The sequence below is a fragment of the Diadema antillarum genome, unplaced genomic scaffold (assembly GCF_040938485.1).
Source record: "Diadema antillarum isolate AM-2024a unplaced genomic scaffold, OU_Dant_1.0 scf00000008, whole genome shotgun sequence".
NCBI lineage: Eukaryota > Metazoa > Echinodermata > Echinoidea > Diadematoida > Diadematidae > Diadema > Diadema antillarum.
This window is the reverse complement of record NW_027270897.1, coordinates 4281509-4304602: the sequence shown is the minus strand read 5'-3', so window position 1 is coordinate 4304602 and position 23094 is coordinate 4281509. Positions and strand designations below refer to the sequence as shown.

The 23094-nt window shown below is 39.0% G+C and overlaps 1 protein-coding gene across 1 annotated transcript; it reads right to left on the bottom strand.

Moving 5' to 3' along the window:
* Window positions 1–5574: 5574 nt before the first annotated feature.
* Window positions 5575–16351, bottom strand: LOC139718705 (ADP-ribose pyrophosphatase, mitochondrial-like). Its single transcript, XM_071630170.1, has 8 exons — window positions 16271–16351; window positions 15044–15303; window positions 14409–14507; window positions 13503–13589; window positions 12532–12535; window positions 10791–10901; window positions 9492–9635; window positions 5575–5805 (listed from the first exon to the last, which is right to left on the bottom strand). The coding sequence occupies exons 1-8, from the start codon at window positions 16349–16351 to the stop codon at window positions 5575–5577; spliced, it is 1017 nt and encodes a 338-aa protein (XP_071486271.1).
* Between the last annotated feature and the right edge of the window lie 6743 nt (window positions 16352–23094).

Sequence of the window (23094 nt, the reverse complement as noted above, 5' to 3'; positions counted from 1 at the left end):
CTACACCCCCTTAAAAAAGCATTAGGATTTCTATGCAGGTAAGCTCACAGTTGTGATTATGACAGTGAGTTGAATATCTTCATGTTAGATTGTTCCTTAAATCTTTGTGCTACCACAATTTGATACAATCTGTATCTATCCAACGCTGTGAATCTATTACCCTGATTTTCAAATTATTGGGGAATCTAAATCCTGGAAAAGCAAATGCATATAACGATAACCAAGACTTTGGTAATTTGTCAAGTTGCTCATTAAAATCTGCAGCTAATGAGGAGATAAATACCATCAGTGAAGACTTGCACATTGTACAATGCATTGCTCAATGTATTCACAATGGTCATGATATGGCCAGCAAAGGGAATACAATTTATCTTATCCTTCTTTCTTTGCTTAAAGGGGAAGGCTAGTAACTGATCACTGGGAATCAGTGGAAATGCTGGGAGATGATTGTTCCAATCCTTATGGGATTCATTCAAGAGTTCATTGTATATCTATTGTTGTGTGAAAATGATTTGCTTCAGAATGGTCTCATATTCAAGTAATGTGCAGTTTAATGCTTCCAGGTTAGCGTCCCTGGTCAGTGACGGAGCATTAATCTGCACATTACTTGAATGTGAGACCGTTCTGAAGCAAATCATTCTCACACAACAATAGATATACAATGAACTCTTGAATGAATCCCATTAGGATTGGAACAATCATCTCCCAGCATTTCCACTGATTCCCACTGATCAGTTACTAGCCTTCCCCTTTAAAACAGAGCAAAGATGATAAAACTTAGTATTCACCATCACACTGAGCTCTGGGAGAAAAGCCCATCACATATCAACAAACACTTGGCAGAATGGAGTAAAGACATTCAAGATGATATGACATACAAGCTGATGAGTTTAGACCAAGTTCCACATGAACTAAAATGCAAGTATATTTTTACACAGAAAACATTCACTTCTGGAAGCTTCTAAATAACCCAGGAGTGTTCACACGAATATATACCCACACATACAGTCAACACTTACATTTTTAAAAAAACTTTTCTTTTTCCTGCGGTGGTGTCCACCCATGTTCTTGTGTACTGCTCGTACTTATATACAATCCTTACAGTAGAATGTACAAATTTCAAATATATACAAGTACAAAAGATTCTTATATCATAGAATGTGTAAAAAAAAAGATATCACATATAAACTCAATTTTCATATCCTCTCATAACTAGAACTATTGGCACTTGATAACGCCATGAATCTATCATCAGCTGGACTTAATGTGAGTTCACTGCCCATTAGTGGCAGGAATGATTTCCCAAGCCAATGATGTGTGATGCAAAGTGACTTTGGTGGTCAAATTTTTCTCTTTAGATACTCATACTAACTCTGATGTACATGTATTTGGGTCAACTGTAACAACATATGTATGCTGTTTCTGAAAAAAAAAAAAAGGAGAAAAGCATTTCTTCCTCTCCACCTTTACAATCTTTGTCTTAGGCAGACCAAATACATGCATTACTGGTACTGAATCCACTTGTTTAATTCTAGAAGACATCAAAATTGATGTGACCAAATTGCAAACATAGTGCCTGATCTCCACTTTGGGTACAGGACAGCCCTCTCTAAGTTTCTTGAGAACAGGAGAACAGAAAGGTTTTCTTGATATAACTCAATATGATATATAAAAAAAGAACACTGAATACTTGCTTGGATATATATTTCTTGATGACATCATTAAATCTCTGAATTGCAAGGCTCAATAATATAAAAACTAGTGACTAACTCTTAAACATATTAACAACTTAGAGCTGAGTCATAGGAGATAATAGACTATAGCGTGCTATGTTTATGTTGCTGTGCCTAGATAATGAAACATGTAACCATAACACACTTATCTAATGATTCTATGCACATAAACAAAGTGTATGCCTCTTCAACATTTTTTTGTTGTTGTCAGTAACCAGGTGGACTGCATTTTCTTCAGAGTTCATGGTCATGCAAAAGTATATCATCTACTCTTGAAGTATCCTGATTTGCATTTCATATTTTGTTTTCTTTTTTTAGAAAGCAATGTAAATGAGTGTCAAATATACCCCTATCAATGTTTTGCACCCTGAAAAGCCCACCTAAAAACTATTAAGATCATCCATTCCCTCCTATGACATTCTCAGCACACAGCACAGTGATGCCAACTGTCATATACCTTTCCATGATGACAGACACTTGCTATACAGCAGCACCGCTGGTCTACATACAATATCATCCCATAAAGTCTCCTTTTTCCTGATAATACAACAACATTTCTGGCATAGAACTAACCAGTCAACTTTAAAAAGTTGGAACATGACTTTGCATCATAAATTTGTCATATGCTGTTGTGAAGAGGTACACTTAAACATAGAAAAGAACATAGAATGATATTCTAATGTCACAGGATCATACTAAGCCACAGGGAAAGGAGAAGAGGAAAGGATGATCTCACAGATAGTTTTAGCAAAGCTTGGCAGGACACGGGAAGATGAGAAAAAAAAAAAGATTTAAAACACAGTCAAATTGATCACTTATTACCCAGTGATGTCAAGGTAAATACATTTGAAGAGAAATCAATGTGCATCTAACTACAGGGAAACCAAAGATTTGATAGGTACACGACCATTAAGGAAGCATACAACTGCTTATCGTGTGTCTTAATTCCATACACTCAGTATCTTAAAATATCAAATACCACCAACAAATCTGATTAAATTACATTGTCTGAAATGTGTAATATAAAAAACTACATTCACAGCAAAGAACAAAGATACACAACACCTAGCGACTGCATTGCTGAGCAAGCTATACAAGTACAGAATTTGACTTACTCATTCACAGTATTCACCCATGATCAGTGGTCACAGTACTGCCAATCAATGAACACATTCACATGACCGTTATGTATAGTGTCAGTGTAAATGTCCTACATATATCAGGTTAATCATACTACATACCAATAGGTATAATATTTTTAACTTTCACCTCCAATCAAAGACGTAAGATATAAAAGGAATGGTTCAAACAGCAATTGAGATCCCAAAATACTTCACTGCATTTTGAAGGAAGTCAGGGTTGAAAGCACCTACAAAAATTCTCATATTCCTCACCCAGCCAACTGCTAACATCACCACTCCAAATGACAGCTGAAGCCCGTCTCCACACTTATACTGTACAAGCGGATTGTTGTACATAGTATGCAATCAAATGTAGTATGCAATCAAATTCAGTGTACATGAGTAGTTTAATGTAAATGCATTGTATTTATAAATGCTAACATCCTGATAACAGAGAAAATGCTGAACATGAAAGTAACAGGATCCTATTTCTCTCACAAAATACTTGCACATACATCCAAAATCACAAGTTATGTTCCTTCATTCATTACTCACTTCTTAGTTCATATATAAACTTTGCTTGTTGGTCTTTTCAGCATTTAAATTTAAAAATTTCAAGTCTATATATGATGACTCTCACTATATAATCGGAATGCAAAAGCAATAATCACACACTATAAAATAACTGTTTCCAATACACTGAAAAAAAACACCAACGAAAACAGAATTTGAAAATGGGATAAGGCTGTGCATTAACATGCATTGTTTTTGTGTGTGTGTGTCAGTCTGTCAATTTCATCCCCATGTGCCAGCAAGTCATGTCACTACTACCATTTTGCAGCTATAAACTAAATGTTATACCCAAGGTGAGCCGATAGTCATCAATTTCACGAGACACTCATGTATCGTGACCTTCAGTCTCGGACAATTCAGCATGAAGCCAGGGTTTACCACAAGTCGACATACAAGTAATGTCAAAATCTGTCCTACTAGTGCAGTACAAGAATTCATATGACACCTATCTTTGCTTTGTGTGTGGTAGACCTGTTTGAATTCATACAAACACTACAAAAACAGACATAAAATCATTTCAATGCTTCCTCATGTTCATATGTACAGGGTTCCTGCACCTTCTCCAAAAGGATATCTTGTGACTTTTCCTAGACATTCAATCATATTTTAAAGTTTCACAACAATTCAAGCTATGTCATGTAAACCTGGGGTGTGACACTAAATACATACACTACTGCATTCATATGAAAACAGCTGATCAGTGGGAATCATAATGGAGCAACATCTAAGAAAATCAGTAATCATGCCTTTTCCAGACCTGGAAAAACATTCTAGTTGATTGTTTTCCATTTCAAATCTAACAGTAAACTGCCCTGTCATCAATCACACTTTGACCTCTATTTTATGAAATAAAGACAGATGGCTGATCATGTAGATTACCAAGCAACCTGAATACATAGTGCTTTCAGCCAAATCAATTTTGGAAGCATAAAACATAAACTATGACAAGTTCCAAGATACTGTTCTTTGACTGGAATGATCAGCTGTATTTGGCACTTGTTTTTCTCCAAAATAAATGCATATCATTCTCTAGATTTCTCTAGTTATGGAGTCTCCAAGGAATTGTGTGTATGCACATATACGCTAGTGGAGATATATTCACTTTTTCTCCATTACCTGTTCTTTTAGTATGTGTTTGGTATGTGTTTGGCCCTGAAAAGGGCCAAACACATACCCTAGAAAGAGTATGTGGTGCACCATTCACCCAACGTTCTACCACCACGGAAGCCTTCACAGATTTCAGACAGGTCCAGGACACAACGATAAATCTAACTAGCTATCCTAAATTTCCGAGGAAACTTTTGTTCTCTCAAATGCTTTTGGACAAATCTATTGAAACAAAAAAGGCATAGACAGAGGAAAAAAGTGTGAGAAAATAAACAACATGTTCATCTTGCAATAACTTTAACCAATGTCCATGATGTTATTTTACTTGATGCTTTTTTACAATTTTGCTGGTATGCTATCTTCCATAATGATGTTTCAATCCATTACTGTACCAAATCTAGTGTACATACCTGTTTGTAAAGAAACATTCAAAAATGAATATTCGAGCAAGGATTCTCCATTAGCAACAGATATAGTTCCTTTTGACCAAAGACATCTTGTAGAAGACAAGAGGAAGGGATATGACACAAAAGCATGTACCTTCTGGTAGGATTACAATACTAATGTCAGAAACTTGTTAAGTACTACAGATACAGTACGGGGCATATCCTCTTCCTAAAATGGTATGTTGCATTACGAGATCACAATTGTGTGATGTCCCACAAAAACAGAGTCCACAATCATTGTGTTGTTTGGTTCAGTGCTTTATTGTCTTGTGCTCCCTGTTTAGTCCTTCATCATAGGGATCATGCTGCTGTCTACACCCAGTTAATTCACCACAGGACAAGCATACTGTACATACGAAGGGCATTAATACTGGAAAACTTGTCTTACATACACACAGCAGCCCTATGCCTCTTTTTCCCAGAGACTTTGTAGTGATCTACAAGCTGCCTGGATAGATGGATTGCTTGTTGCCTAGTTAGTTTGTAAGTAGCAAACATGGTATGGAGATTTCATTTCATCTTGTTCATGAGGCTGAAGATGGGACAGATGAGGAAGCTATCATTCCTCATGCTGGCCTACAACAGTTGAGTTATCTACCAGTGGGCTCCAAGTCGTGATGCAACCTTCTCTATGAAAGAAGAATGGCTTGCGTAAAGCTTGATGTCGGACCCAACATCGTGCCACTGGACATTGGCAGCATCATCACCAGCATGGAGACAAAACTTGCCAACACTCGTACCCTGATCATCGTGGAAGTTGACAGCCATAGTCTCCATCCAGGCATTGTCTGTGTTGCGGGGATCATCCACATAACCTCTGTACACCTACCAAATAGAACAGACAGAAATAGTAGACAATCAAAGCAACAGTATTTATCACGTTGATAACAACAGTCCTATTTACCCATGGTTAATTGTAACCATGTAAAGTAATTCATACTGTACATGGATTTCATTGTGGGCATAATTGATATACATATGGCAAACAACAAGTGCACAGTTTACCATATAGGGTGATGCGCACAGTATTCATACCCTCCTCATTATACAATGCTGCTCTCTCTTGGTAGCTACAGGTCCAACCAGTCTGAAATTATAGACTATTACTTCCAACATGTGAAAATTTGCCGAATTTTCAAGAACTTTTCATGGATTTACAGCTGTTTTATTCGGACTAAAAATTTGTTGCTCTTGAAGGATTGGAATTTTCAGTGTTGACCTGCTGGATGGTCAAGATGGCAAGAAACAAGGGGAAAATGCATCTGTTTCAGAAAGAAAGAGGGTAATTGAACTACATGTATGACAAGCAGGTAAAAGCACTAGAGAAGGTAAAATATTTGGTACAGCCACCTAAGAAGGAATGGCCTCATCTCTTAATTTTAGACAGGAATAAGCAGAAGGCCAAGAAGAGCAAATTAACTGTCCAAGCAAAATGATTTATCACTGCTTTTGTTAGAACAATGTTATAAAAAATCATGGGGGAAGCAGCTCATAACTGCGAAATGTTAGGAATTAATACAATTCTGTATTTTCTGAGCTTTGTAGTTATAACAAATATGAAGTTTTGTTAAAAAACATGGAAGTTATGAACACTTTTGTCAGGTTAATGCCATGAGGTATGCAAACGTATGTGCGCCACTTATGTCAATGTATGGAAAATACAAACATAATTATTCTCTCTGTACAATAAACCACAGCCCAATTCTCATAACATACACACATCCACTGCTTCACTATCAATTGTGCAATGCTACTGGCAACTGTATAGTGATATGCAGTCCTGGCATACAAATATGTTCCAGCCAGATTTTTCATTCTGGGATATGCATGCTAGTGGCAGGGTAGGCTGAATAACAAGAGTGCATATTCAATGCTGCACACTGGCACTGGTCCGACAGTCCTTGACCAGTAAAAAACACTGTCGGACCAGTAACTTTGTCTGGAATGGACCAGTAGAAAAAATGGGTTAGCGTGCAGCCTTGGCATATTGTTTGCATATGTATATGTGTGTGCGTGTGTGTTAAATATGTTGCAATGATGTGTACAACAGTCATTGTACATACCAGGGTTCCTGCACCTTTTACAAAAATGAATTCCATGACTTTTCTATGACTTTTCCAAGTAAAAATTTTAGAAATCTGGGACCCTATTTTTTGGAAAATAACTTCATGAAAACCTAAGTGGTTAGTGCTGAATAATTGGAAATTACTACTAGATAAATAGTGTCCACATAAAGCGTCAGTGTGTATACTACACCAACACTTGTCTGTGGCTGGCGAGTTGGTCTGATTTTATTTGATGAAATGTTTTCCTTAGAAAAAAGGGAGATCACTTAAGGCAAAATAGATATTAATAAATTTCCATTACTTTTCTGTGATACATTTATAATTCTGCATTTCCATGACTTTTCCAGGAAAATATTTTCGAAATTCCAGGACTTTTCAGGTTTTCCATGACCAAAGGAACCCTGTTATACTTCATATCATACTGTTGGAGTGTATAACACTTTAGCAGGGAACATACTGTGAGTAATGTGAGCTGCCTGTTGTCCCAAGAGACATTACTCATTACTTATCTTTACTGGTAATGCCAACCATATTTGTGAGCACATAATCATCCCACTGAACAACATGCAATGAAAATGAAGCTCAAGCAATATCCTTACCATGAGACCTTCCACTATGCCACAAACATTTCTTTAATAGATGTAGTGAAGGGCAACTATTCAGAAATGCCCAGCAATTCTTGACTTTATCAACTTTGTTAATACTGAGTCAATGTCTTGTCCCTTACGACCTCAACATTTCTCATAATACAAGGAATGAGATAATTTCATCAACACCAACAGAAAATGATATGGAGGAGAGAAATCTCATGATTTCAAACTTTGTTACAATTGTGTTCTCATTCAATATCTTCTGTATTGTTAGCACTTTACATATATATTGCTTACAAGTTTTACTTATCTCCTTTCCAGATATTTTGTTATATAGTTAGAAATGAGCAGTGAGTGCATTGTCTTATGAAAACATTTTATGGGGCCTACTGTAATGGCTGATATCAGATTTGGAGGAAAAGCTATCGTGGCATTCATGATAAAAGAGACTAAATGTACTCCCTTTGATTTATAACACTCCTCTTTTGCTATGTACAGGAAGCACCACCAATATCACATAGATCTGAAAGACACACTGTATACAACTACTTAAGTTTAATTTATGTATTATTATTATTATTTTTTTTTGCGAATCTGGACCTCCCAACAATTTCGCAAGCGCTTAAATTTGCCTTCGGGGAGGAGAGTATTGAAATGAATGGAGAGACATGTGCGTTCACATCACATTAATGTAAAGATCAGAGTTAATGTTTCTGCATGTTGTTAAATTCACCAATAGCACCTGCCTTGCTAAATTTGCAAAAATGAAAAAAAAAAAAAATTGCGTATATATGGCATATGCAGTATTTCTTCCCATGAATTGTACGTCACCTTGTACTTCACTTAGTATATCACCTTGTACATCACAAAGTTACAAGGGTATCGCACATCCTTCCTCTCTGAGAGGAAATTGATCCCTGATATGATAGTTTGATGAAGGTAACTGGGCTTATTCATTTGTTTCTTTAAAACATTTTCTCCGGGGGGGGGGGGGGGGGGGGGGAATAAATTGACTTCAGAAACGGAACACCATCAAATTTAACATTTTAACTAATTTTAGTTAGCAAAAAGTCATGGCCTCATGAAGAGTATTGGTGCATACACAACAACAGGCGGGTGCGTGTGCATCCAATGTAAGCCCCTAAGGTCATATGAAGGCACTTTTTCATGTTTTAACTACTCTGAACGAAGAGGCAGGGCATTTCCTGGTGTGAAATGTCTCCTCAGTTACCCGGAACTAAACTCAACAATGTTCCCAGCTGAAGCAATTTAAAAGAACACACACAAACAAACAAACACATACACACACACACACACACACACACACACACACACACACACTTTACAGGTACAGTGAAAGCCGACTACTGTATAAGCTGTTATTTTTGCGGACAGATATTTTCGTGAATTAGGAGGTCACAGACATTTTCACGAGATGTTGTTTTCGCGAATCAACATCAAAGCTATCATAAATGCATTGCTACCATAGCGTATGGCAACATTTTTGGGTGTTGTTGAATTTACGATCCAATAGTGATTCGCGAAATTCGTGAAAAATAAACCCTTGCGAAAATAACAGCTTACACAGTATTAAACAAACAGATAAAGTTAGCCTGGTTTTTATAAGCTTGGATTTCAAAGAAGGAAGCAAACAGAGAGAATAAAGCAAGCCCATATTTTCTTTCTCATGACCAACCTCGATAATTCGTCATTTCTCATTTCCAACACACAACCTGCCTGCATCATCATCATCATTTTCCACAGATTAAACAAGGACCCTAGGTACATGCATGTATGACATCACAAGACATCACTTTTGAAAAGGATGTTACTACTCTCTCACACATGCTCTTACCTCAACACCATGCTTGAATAGATTAGCGACAGCCTTCTGCACAGCCTGGCACTCCTTGGCTGGTAGTGACAGAGAATTCATTGCCTCCTCACCAAACTCTCGCTTCAAGGTTTGGGAGACTTTTTCACCTGCGTCCACCATACCCTACACGGACAAACAGCAAGATATCCATGTCTGCCTCCAAGTCTGATTGATTCTATCATGGACCCCTGACAATATTTACTTTCTATCAACTTTTTATTCTCAGTAACTCTGAAGAGTGGCATGACCCATCTACATGTATACTGTGCAGTCACTTTACATCCATTCATCAGTTACTGATATTGAGATTTTATACATAACTGAGCATCCTTAAAGTGACAAATTGGGCAAATATGAAAAGTATCTATTACTCATGTGACTCTTAATGGCTGTTCTTAATTCTTGCAATCAGACCTTTGAAATAGGTGTTGATTGCATACAGATTCAAAAATCAAAATGTACAATGTACTTAAGTACATAAATATGCATTTAGCTGTGAGTGCCCTTTAATAACATAAATTTTCAATAAACCTGACAGAAACATTTGGTTGCATGTGAGTTCAGATGCAAATATATTATAAATGAATACACACCTACAAACTAATTTCATAATGCAAGGATAATATTTAAAATATTTTGTCATGGGCATTGACATTTATCATAATTTGCAACATTATAACAGATACAACTGTAACCTTCTAATTGTCATACATGTATGCACAAACCTCAGATAATTCATTATTACTGAGTATTCTTGGCTTCCCCCTGCCCCTCCTCCCTCCTCCTCGTCCCTCCCCCCCCCCCCCCCCCCCCCAATCACTCTTTTGAGGGGAAAGGGGTAAAGATAAGGGTTCAGGGGTGGGATAATCTTTTGTCATGATTTTAAAGTCCATACAACGGAGCAGGGTTATGGTTAGATGACCAAGGATTCTGAAAGTGTCAAATCTTGATCTTTACTGACCAGGAGTAGATACCATGTTAATATTATCAAATATTTTAATGATTATGATGATGACTATTACCATCTTTTATTTTAACCATCATCAGTACCATTAAAATTATGCACAGAAAATCACAAAAGCTGATTGTGTGTCCCCACTTCCACTTTATGCATTCATGCTGACTTCATGAAATGAAAGAGCTTTGTGAGCTCAAATATGACACATAAAACAAAGAATATCATTTCCCATCAAATTTTGAACAAATGCCCTCCAGCCAATTCAAATGCTGTAGTACTACTTAATGCATGGCATGGCTAATAATGATCTTGTATCATACCCCTGTATAGCCCATTCTCCAGAGTCTTTCCGCTGTATTGAGATGAACTGCAAAATCGGTTTCCCTGAGGTTGGGTGGAGTGCTTTCTTGCCTGAGGAATCTCTTTTCCACCTGATTTCATATTCAATATGAGATATAAACAATTCACATTAATAAATGTGGCAGATATTCTTCTACAGACAGTATGTTAGACACAGGTGACTGAAAAACATGTCTTGGATTCTGGCTGACTCTTCCAGGGGAAATGATTGCGAATTGATTCAAGCGACAAGAGTGTGGAGGACACTAAGATGGAAGAGGCATCTTGCTGGACACGATTACGTTCCTTCACAAACACATACTACAGACTGCCACACACGAGATGCACAGATTAAGTCAATTTCAACATGCAAAGTCGAGAGAAATAAAAATCATATATTGGTTTGTGTATGTGTGTGTGTTTGTGTGTGTGTGTGTGTGTACAAAATAAATGACTGCAACATATGCTGCTAAAACACATTAATTGCTGCTATCTTTCTCTCATAACTTCAGTTACCATTTGTTTGATTTTTACGTAAATTGAAGTTGTCCTTTGATTACATTTCACTGATTTATTCCAACACCTTTAACTTGTGGGTATATTTATCATTTAAAAGAGAAAATACTGAAGCTTGAATGGCTGATAAAACCATGATATTTTTCTTGCACATGGCTGAGCACAATCACTATACAGACCCCCCCCCCCCCCCAAAAAAAAAAGAAAAGAAAAGAGTAGTGTCTTTACTTAATGTATGAAAATGATAATGATTCACTGTTCAAAATCATAAATGTAGTCACAATACACTGATGACGGGCAACCCTATATCTTTTCTTAATCTGCCATAATTTGCACGTCACCACTTAGTAAAGCTAACAGGAAATATCAAATCGCTTTAATAAAAGGAAATATCATACAATAACCCAGTGTGAGCACAACTGTGTGAGATACGAGCCCTGCACAAAGACCAACATTTTGATAATCCTATAGTGCTATGACAACTTCTCAAGGCTAAAACACAATGGGCAGTCACACACTCTACATTGGTTAGCTGAACCCAAACAAGAGACCCAGGAGTCCCGCGCTCACCTGAGTAATGCAAGTTTACCTTCCAGAAGTATTGCCTCTAAATAACATAGCAAACTTGGGGGAGGGGAGCATGTTGTCCATTTTCACACTGGTAAAAATACCTACCAAGTATGTAGAACATTCGACCATACATGAGGATCAAATTGTAGAAACTGGCCCCATATTCGTTCCTGGCCCCGATCTACCAGATTAATGTGGAATCAGTAAAGACTATGATAGCTTATGCTACACCCCACAGGGCAATTACTTTTAATCTCCGATATAAAAATGAAGTGGCCCTCTTGCAGTGAAGCTGGCAAATCAGTCAATCCAGCTTAAAAGTTGAAATCAAGACACAACAAACAGCCTGTACTACTATCAGTGCACACTACACTTGTTACACACTAATATTTTGCAGGAATCAGGACACTGACAGCAGTGCTGATGAGTAGACAGTGCCATAAGATACCAAGGTATCGGTAAATGTGTAATATTTCTCAGTGTGAACATTTTCATGCATTTCATGCATACAACCATGAAAAGAAAAAGATGCAATTCATATTTCATTTTTACTTTTTTTTGTTCATGTGTATTTATATTCTAACAAGTGATGTGTCAACTGTAAGCAAGATTACAAACATAAACACTTTATCTTACTTGACTGAGCAGGGAAAAATAAATCCAAGTGAAAATTTCAATTTTTACAGTAAACAGCAGTGACAAACAAATAGTTGAAAATGAATAGTGAACATTCACTATAAACCATGAAAGTACACACAACTCTTTTATCACAGGTAGCCAAACCTGATAGAGTACACTTGATAGAGTAATTTTTCTATCATGCAAAAAGGATCTTCACTGTTTGATTCACACACTGCATTACATGAAATACACCATGTAACTATTGATACATTCTCACCACGTCAGAACAAAAATTGGGTCTATGAAGTGGACAGAAAATTCTGAACACAATTCATCCAGGGATTCCCCCCCCCCCCCCCATTTTTTATTTTATTTCTAGGGAGCTTCTCACAGCTGACATACCTAATGCAACAGAGCAGTAAAATTCATCTTATTAAAGGAGAAGGCTAGTAACTGATCAGTGGGAATCAGTGGAAATGCTGGGAGATGATTGTTCCAATCCTTATGGGATTCATTCAAGAGTTCATTGTATATCTATTGTTGTGTGAAAATGATTTGCTTCAAAACGGTCTCATATTCAAGTAATGTGCAGATTAATGCTCCGTCACTGACCAGGGACGCTAACCTGGAAGCATTAAACTGCACATTACTTGAATATGAGACCATTCTGAAGCAAATCATTTTCACACAACAATAGATATACAATGAACTCTTGAATGAATCCCATAAGGATTGGAACAATCATCTCCCAGCATTTCCACTGATTCCCACTGATCAGTTACTAGCCTTCCCCTTTAAAGAGAATGGCAACATTGTGCATTAGGTACACTCCACACAAAATGAATGAATTACTTTAATAGGAGCTTTAATCATACAATCTCTCATGTACAAGAGTGAGTGTCTGTAGTGTTGCTCCATAAATGACCTGCTCTACACAATGCTATGCACAGGAAGAAAGAGAATCCATAAGAAGGATTGAGTCTTACCTGGTGACAATTGGATCAGCTGCATGATTTGGGCCCCACTTGCCAAGCAGCCCCCTGTCCTCCATACCCGTCCTTCCACAGGGATTCCTAGATTTTCAAGAGACCACAAGAAGAAATAACACATATTCATAACACATCATACTGAAATTTCTCATTATATCGTAAAAGAAGACAACTGCATGCCACACTACAAACTTCCCTGTATTTGGAGGTATGTCCCACTTCGACTGAAATGTGTCACACGTCATCATACACAAGAAACCCAGTGACACAGCACTTAAACAAAGATTGTCTCATAAGTCGATACAGATTAGATCTTTGACATGTTTGTTCCTATTCTCTACTAATATTCTATTAAGAAATTATCTTGCACTGCTTTAAATTGAGGTTCCTTCTAGAGTTAGCACATAGCAGATCAAATGCAGAGGGATGAACAACTTTGGACATTCCGGCCTAAAAAGAGCCCCATTATGATTACCTTTACCTTTTGGGACACTGTTTTACCTTTGGGATACTGCTTTAGTCAACTTGAACAACTACATTGTATACAAATTTCTGAAGGATATTCTGTCTTGTCTGTGTAACATTCACATAATTCTGTGAAAGTGGAAATTTTCGCGGTGTTGAAATTTTCGCGCATTTCGTGCAACTGCAAGCTAGCGTGGAAATAAAAGCACGCAAATGTTTTTGCATGCCACATGTCCCAGTTGTTGATGTCTTGATTCCGCGGAATTAAAAACATGCAAAACTCTTCTTACGTGGCCAAGCGCTAAAAATTAGTCGCGCGAAAATATCCACTTTTACAGTACTAACATACATTGCAAACTGAAGCTACATACAATGTGTGAGTACAAATAAAAAGCTGAATAGTTGGGGAAAGAGTTCAACATTGAAAAGCTTTCTTACCTTGGTATACCATCCGCACAGTCATAGTTTCCTACGTAGCTACGTCGATTCACTTTGCCATCTGTACAGTTGAATTTCAGAATTGGTGCTGATTTTTGCCTTAAAAACAAAATACGAATGAATACAGCAACAGAATGAGACATCCGATTTCCTCACTTCATATCATCTTACATAATGAGAATGACAGAGCTGGTGGTTGTAATAGGGACAAAATGAAGTGCAGGACTTTGCATACAACCAAGTGCAGTATTCTCTCAGGTGTTTATCATCAGCAAACTCCTGTTTATTTCAAGTTTTAATTTTGGTCAAACTTATTGGAATTCTGTGTAATGTAACAGATATCATATTGATGTAAACAGCTCTGTAAAATCCACAAAGTCACTATGTCAATTATGAGCGATGTGTTGCATATCAACATCACAAAAACATATCACTGTCACAGTCATCAACCATATTTGTAAAATAAAACCAGAGGTTCAATCTGGCTAAAGCTACAGTAGGCAATATTTCTATATGTAGCAGCCACCCCCCCCCCCATTTTATTTCCAAAAGCACACATTTCTGGTGAATTAGACATCACACCATTTTCCCTTTTATTCTTAGCGTTAACTTTCACCTTTGATTCAGAAACTCACCTGATGTCTGGATCTGCCCACACAGGACCAGCTTTGACATGGTCATTTGTGTAGCGAACTGGACTGTATTCTGGCCAGTTGACTGTCCATGGGACTTTGTCGTCAGGTACTGGTAACCTCTTGGCTGTGGAGTTTGGATAGTTGGGCTCACGGGCCTTCACATGCAGTTGCAAGGCCTGCCCTATGGGGAATTCATCCTGCTGACTTTGCGCAGCGGGGGAAATAATTCTCCACACTGGAGATAGGAGGAGGAGAAGAGGCTGTAGACAAGAAAATACATGAAGACATCAACATTGGCTTTAAAAGAATTCTTTCAAAATCTAATTTTTTGCTCATATTGATAGTTTTGAATGTTTTCACAAATCCAAAAGTAAAGGAGAAAAGTACAAGCCATCAGCCAGAGTGCATGATCAGCCCTTGCTCACAAGGACATCAAAAGTGCAACAAAATTGATACTACAAATGTATTCTTACACTACAATGTACACTTACAAAGTTAACCAAATGACATAACTTACATGTCTGTAAGATGCTGGGGGAAACAAGTTAACAGTAACATGTGACAATTGGAAACAACTTTTAACAAAATGTTTCATTAAGATTGCAACACCAACAATATCATGCTGCAGTTAGTTCTGATCTGTGGTGGGTGCTATGAGTATGGCAGTTCTATCGCAGGCAGTGACAACGCAAATCCATATCAGACGAAGTGAAACTGAACCTATGATAATCCAAAAATCAAACAAAAACTATTCACAGAGAGTCACTGAACAAGTGCTAAAAACTTAATTAAAAATACATTCTACAGACTATTGGCTACATACAAATTTGTATGTACAACCTGTATGGAATGTTCGATAACATTCTATGAGCAGACTGTAAATGTATACGTGCAATCATTTGTTGACTGACACAAATATATGCCACAAACATATGTCCACACACAACCAACTTAACATTCACACCAGGAGTTCCATTAACCCTCCACAATGGCAAATGTTTCCTTCTGTTGAAAGGCTCAAACATTACGTTAAAAAAAAGAAAAAAAAGAACACAGGTGGCACTGCAATACTGCATGTAACAGAGGTCTATCCATCCACTCTGCCCTACCATTAGACACCTGAAACATCTTTTAAAAGATTTAAATCTAAATCTGCTATTCCTGTCTTGGAGCAAGGAAGATCGGGAACAGAAAGTCAACAGATACACAGGAGAGATCTATCAGTACCATCAGTACATACTCTGTCTCATTCTCAGATGATGGCGACTCAGATGGTTCTATGTCAGGTGATTCCTTCGTCCTCTTCATTGCTGTCACTGTGTCTTCAATTCCAAGTAAATAATGTCACTAACAGCACTTCTGTATCAGTGATACAGGACAGCATGTACAGTATATAATTCTACAGCACAGATAGCTGGTGTAGTCTATGCTGCGCTGAGAGCTATTGAGAATGCATGTCAGGCAGTTACAGCACATTAGCACCCTGCATCATTTGGGTAGTCCTCTGTAACTGTCACAGGTTCAGAAATACATGAAAGCAGAGCTGCGTACAGCAGCCTCTAGACACTCTAGATAGTACATAACATACTGAGCGATCCAGATTCCCTCGCCCACATCAAGGTTATCTTTCATCGAGATCACCACACACACACACACACACTCACACGCACACATCATGCACACACAAGCTGCTCTAGGCTTGCCAACTAAGACTGAGCTATAAAGCTAATATCCTTTCAGGAAGTACTATACCGTTAGTCAAGAGACACCAGTCATGATGCACAGATGACTGCATTCACAGTGCTCTCACTCCACACCAGTGCTGTTTTTACTTTCTCTAGCTGAACTTAAATTAGCTGGGTGAATTAAAAAAAAAAAAAATGTCTACAATCAGGAGATGAGACACTACTCACATCTAATACTATTATACCATTATGTATAGTCACTGGGAAAGTCGAGGGTTAAAAAAAAAAAGATGACTTACATCAAATTGTGATGCATAGGATGACATGATATTTGCATGTGTACACATGCAAGACTTATTGATTTTTGCATAGCGTTGCAAAAAAAAACAAGAGACCCGCGGGTCTAGCGCTCACCTGAGTATCGCAAGTTCACCTTTCACGCAGTCACTAATCTAAATTATTCACAGCTCTACCAAAATTTGACCAGGCATTCTCAAGTAGAAGATGAAAATGTACAATAAGGGCCCAATTTTTTTAAGATTCCTTAATTTGGGGGGATTGGGGGCCCCCTGGGGCCCTCTGGGTGGGGCATGGTGCCCATTTTGATAAATTGAGATCCTGACCCCCTAGGGATGCTACCTGCCAAGTTTGACAAAAATCCATCATGAGGTTTTCAGGAAGAAGATGAAAATGTACAATTCAGGCCCCCATTTGGACCTTTCCAACCACCACCCCCCCCCCCCCCCTACCCAAGAGGGGCACCCCTGGATCTCCTATGAACAAACTTGAAACTACAGTCATTAATGTACTCACTCATAGTATTATCTCAGCTCTATATATAACTTCTGATTCTAGAGAAGATTTATAAAGATTCCTTCATTTGGGGGATTTGGGACCCCTGGGGGCCCCCTGGGTGGGGCATGGTGCCCATTTTAACAAATTGAGATCCTAACCCCCTAGGGATGCTACCTGCCAAGTTTGGTGAAAATAGGTCATGGGGTTCTCAAGAAGAAGATAAAAATGTACAATTTAGGCCCCATTAGGACCCCTCCTCACCCCCTCCCTCCCCTGGGTCCCAAGGGGGGCACCCCTGATTCTGCCATGAACAAACTTGAAACTACAGTCATCAATGTACTAACTCATAGTATTAACTTAGCTCTATCACTTCTGGTTCTAGAGAAGAAGATTTTTGCGGATATTCCTTAATTTTGGGGGGTTTGGGCCCCCTGGGGGCCCCCTGGGTGGGGCATGGTGCCCATTTTCACAAATTGATTTCCTAACCCCCTAGGGATGCTACCTGCCAAGTTTGGTGAAAATGGGTCATGGGGTTCTCAAGAAGACGATGAAAATGTACAATTTAGGCCCCATTAGAACCCTTCCCCACCCCCCTCCCCTGGGTCCCAAGGGGGGCACCCCTGATTCTGCCATGAACAAACTTGAAACTACAGTCATCAATGTACTAACTCATAGTATTAACTTAGCTCTATCACTTCTGGTTCTAGAGAAGAAGATTTTTACAGATTCCTTAATTTTGGGGGGTTTGGGCCCCCCTGGGGGCCCCCTGGGTGGGGCATGGTGCCCATTTTAACAAATTGAGTTCCTAACCCCCTAGGGATGCTACCTGCCAAGTTTGATGAAAATCGGTCTTGGGGTTTTCAAGAAGAAGATGAAAATGTAAAAAGTTTACGCACGACGCACGACGGACGACGCACGACGGACGACGGACGACGGACGACGGACGACGGACGACGCACGACGCACGACGCACGACGGACGCCGGACGAAGGACGATCGCAATAGCTCACTTGAGCCTTTGGCTCAGGTGAGCTAAAAATAACTGTTATTGTTGATGTATGTAAACAGGCCTACAGGTACAAACGGTTACTAAAGAGCCATTTCCTCAAGGGATGAAAATGCATTTTAGCTTCCTGTTTTCCACTGCGCTTTGTAAGTCTTTTTCACCTACCACCTCCCTGGTCAAACACTACTTTAACACTGCTACATCAATATGCCTCACAAGTGAGAACTTACAACAGGCTAGGACAAGTCAGGCAGAACAATGACTTGAGAGGACAGAACATTTATTAGGGTTACATCTGAGGTCACACATTTTTTTTTTATTACATCTTATATACTGTACATCCTATCTATTCTTCTCTCTCTCTCTCTCTCTCTCTCTCTAATTTTCTTTATGTATGGCGTGGATTTCTTGCATCTGTACAATAACAGCAAATATCATGTAAATTGCAAATACCTTGCATGATATATATTTTGGTTTTGATACTCTACCACGCACTGGCCCCTCCAGAAGGTCATGTGACCAGTCATAATCACAGCTTCAAAAGCCGCCCTCAGGGCTGAGGTTAAAGTTTACACAGCAGGCCATCCGTGATGCTGAGGCCACAGATCACCTCCAGAGGTGGCCTGAAGTGGAGTGGAGTTGCCTGCCAAGTTTTGTAGTGACTGTTTACACATGCGCGAGAAAGTGGACCTGAGGAGCGAGGAACCCAGAAGGACGATCTGAATAGAAAGTGAGGCAGGCCTCGGGTCGGCTCTCTTGTATGTGCGACAGGGGTCTATGAGTCAACTGACAACATTTTCCCATCTCATGTATGTACAGCAGCAATCTAAAATTGTTGCCAATGGAACCATTCATACACACACACACACATTGAAAAAGCGTGCGAGTAAAATCACAGTATCAAAGCACACTTTTTGGGGCTCTGGTGGTTCATATGTACACAGACAAAAAAACAAAGTGACTCAAATCACACCACTTAAAGTGAGGCACGATTGTGCATGTGATGCAAGTCCTCAGAGTTTGAACTGACTTTGCATCTGACTCCTGCACACCTTGCATTATGGTATGTAATATACAAAAATGGTACAATTCTGCACAGCGTTTGGGCTCACTTTTGCAAGCAAATAATCATGACTACAAAAAAGAAAGTAACTTTTTCAGAAAAAGTCACACTTTTAGTCGTTTGTGGATCACAATTGAGAAAAACACATAAAAAAGTGGTTTTTATGTCGCAATTTGAAGCCTATCAAAAACAATCATGACTTTTGGTGGCTGTTCAAATGGGCCTTCTGTCACACACTTGTATTGTTGCAAAATTATTTGTGATTTTTAAAGTGATTGATTTTGCTAATAACTCATGACATTCAAGAGTCGTATCAGTAGAAAAATATTAAAACATTCACAAACTCCCCCACATTCTGCTAAAATGTAGAGGTGAGTGAAAGCAGACAATGGCCAACCTTCAGTTTCAAAGAAGAGGGAGACAATAGCTTTGTGGTGAGTCTTTGTTTTCAGACTCATATTTCTTCCCTGTGAGTGTCAGTGTAAGAGCAAATAGACATTTGAAAATAGATGGGGAGGTGCAGACAATCTTGACTGAAAAGATTAGTTTTGTCCGCAACTGAGCATGAAGCATATCAAATGTACAGTTGTAATGTTAAAATCTCCTCTGACTCACAATTGTGAGAAAAGGCACTTGCAGAGCTAATTTTTGCAATTGTGAAGAAATATGTGCTTGCCAGTATGTCTCTTCATGACAAAGGGAAATTATATTTCTTAGCATTGATAATAGTGTACATACTGTAGTTAGAGTCATACAAAAAAGCTTGTAACAGGCCTCGAAATAGGATTTTGGAGGGGCAAGGCCATTTAGAAAAGGGCACTTTTTCAAGAGGCCAGGGCACTTAAGTCAGTCAGAGGGGCACCAAGGCCACATTGGAAAGGGCATGTTCGGTGTTTATGAAAAAAGAAAGAAGAGAAAAACAAACCGAGAAAAACAAACACACACACACACACACACACACACACAAAGTGCAACACACAACAAAAACCTCTTCCCTACAGCTGTAAACATATTCCCCGATCTCCGCGTTCCTATCAGGTGAAACGACATTTTTTAAAACAGGAATAAAACAACAGTAGGTATTGATTGAAACTCGACACCCTTTCAGGCCAGCCAGGCCAGGCTGCCATGAAACTTCAAAGCACATTCCGACAGCTGGCTGGCAAAACCACAAGGCAAAGGAATTTGCGTGCGCGTGTAGATTGCTATGATTAGTCTGTGACAGACAGTTCATGACCTCCAAGAATGCGCCAGTACGCGTGGTTTCTTCTGTTGATTGGTCTCTCTCTCTCTCCACCCCTAGCCCTCCCCATTCCCCAGTCTGGCACACCTTGGCATCGTGGGATTTTTCTTTTTTCTTGGTGAACTTGGTGTTCACTCTTTACTACTCTATCTGAATATGCGCTGCCTAGCTAGTACATACTCGCGGGCCGCTGCGCTGCTGGAGGCAGTCGGGACAGTAAAAGCGACGAGTCGGCGTACATGTACGTACACGTCGTCTCGTACCTGATCGGAAAGATACTTTGAGTTTGAATCAGATATATCGGGACGCGAGTGAACTGACGGGTATGATATTTGAGATCAGGAAAGTTGTTCAAGCTTATTAAAGAGACTTTGAGAAAGGGCATATCATCCGTCATAAATAGTAACTTTCATTCTAAAAGGGCATCACGGCCCCAAGAAAAAGGGCACATTTTTTTTGGCCGTAACTTTGATCAAAAAACAAAAGGCATTGCGGCCAACGAGAGAGGGGGCAGCGACGGCCATGGCCGTCGGTGGCCGTCGGTTAATTCGAGGCCTGTTGTAACAACTTGGTGTTGTGAATCTAGCTGTTTGGTTTGAGTATAATCCACACTACTACGAAAATACCAGAATTTTTTTTTCAGGAAACACAGGAAGTAACTCAAGGTTCCGGCTAGTGTGTCAGATAGATAAACCTTGGCCTATCATAAAATATGAGAAAAAACATCATAGTCAGTGAAGCCTTTGCCGTATATAGTATGTGTTACATGTCTCTGTGGCACAGCTCAAAATATAAAATGATTACATGATACAGTGCTCAGGAACCGCTTCAGCAGGAACCCTGCTTATACATGCAACAAAACATGATCACTAAGCTGATGTAACAAGTTTTTCACATGTTTTTCCACTGCTTAATCAGAACCAATAAACCACTTCACTGTGATAAATTCTGGCTGAAACACTTCCATTGTCTGGCATTACATGTCTAGAATTAATAAATTAATCCTCAAAAATAATTAGTTTGAACAATGAGAGCGCTGGGCAACGAAAACTTTTGTTACCTAGAATAGCTCCCATAAACCTCGATAGCAAGATTCGAATAAAATCCGACAAGAAATGTGGCGATAGAGCATTATGCACAAGAAATGTGACTGGCATCCAAGTTGGAGCACTGAGGGCACCACCGCCACAAACTGTTGTGTCCTACATGTACATGTAGAATGACCATCCGTTCACCGATCCTTAGCAAGTCTGAATAAAATCCCATGAGAAATGAGATTACATGTAGTATAGCACATGTATGACATGGCATCCTTAAAAGTCGGAACAATGAGGGTGCTGTCAATGGAAACTTTTGTTACCTACAATAACCCTCCACAAACCTCCATAGCAATAAGTTTGAATAAAATCTGACAAGAAATGTGGCTTATAGTTATAGAGCATGTAGTGTATACAAGAAATGTGACATAGCCCCCAAGTCGAAACACTGAGGGCGCCGTCATCACAAACTGTTGTGTTCTTCATGTAGAATGACCATCCACACCTCCTTAGCAATTCTGAGTAAAATCCATTCAGTAACAATCAATCACGATCAGGGTAACCTTTGACCCTGTTAAAGGTGGAACAGTGAGGGCAGCATTATCAATAAGTATAGGTGTATAGATATGACTATGATACATTTACATACCAAATTTGACGAAAATCGGTCCAGAAACAAGGCCAGCGTCGCACACTCAAGCAGACCCTGTTAAATTCACCTTTTCAAGTATAAAGACGGAACAAGCGAGGGCGCCATCACCAAAAAAATAGGTGTCTTCGTTTTACCATAATACACCTTCATGCCAAATTTGAAGATGATCTAAGAAGTAATGCAGCCAGTAGAGCGCTCACAAGAAAATCTCCGCGGCAGACGCGGACGCAGCGGCGCAATGAGGCCAAATCCATAGTATCCTTGGAACTCTGTTCGGGGGATACAATAATAATAACATTGCTGCCATCACTCAATCATGAATGTATATGAAGGTGGACTTGCCCTTTACGCTTTTTTTGTTTTTTGCTTGTCAGCCAATGTGGCACAGAAAATTGCACATAAAGCCTTTTTTTTTTTGCTTGTCAGCTGATGAAACCCTGAAGTGGCAGAAATATAAAGCAGTGACCACTGTACTAACATCATATTTTTGAGGAGGACCTCTAGGTTAATGAAGGCTTTGGTTTACCTTTTTTTGCATGAAAGATACATGCCAATGAAATATCTATGACA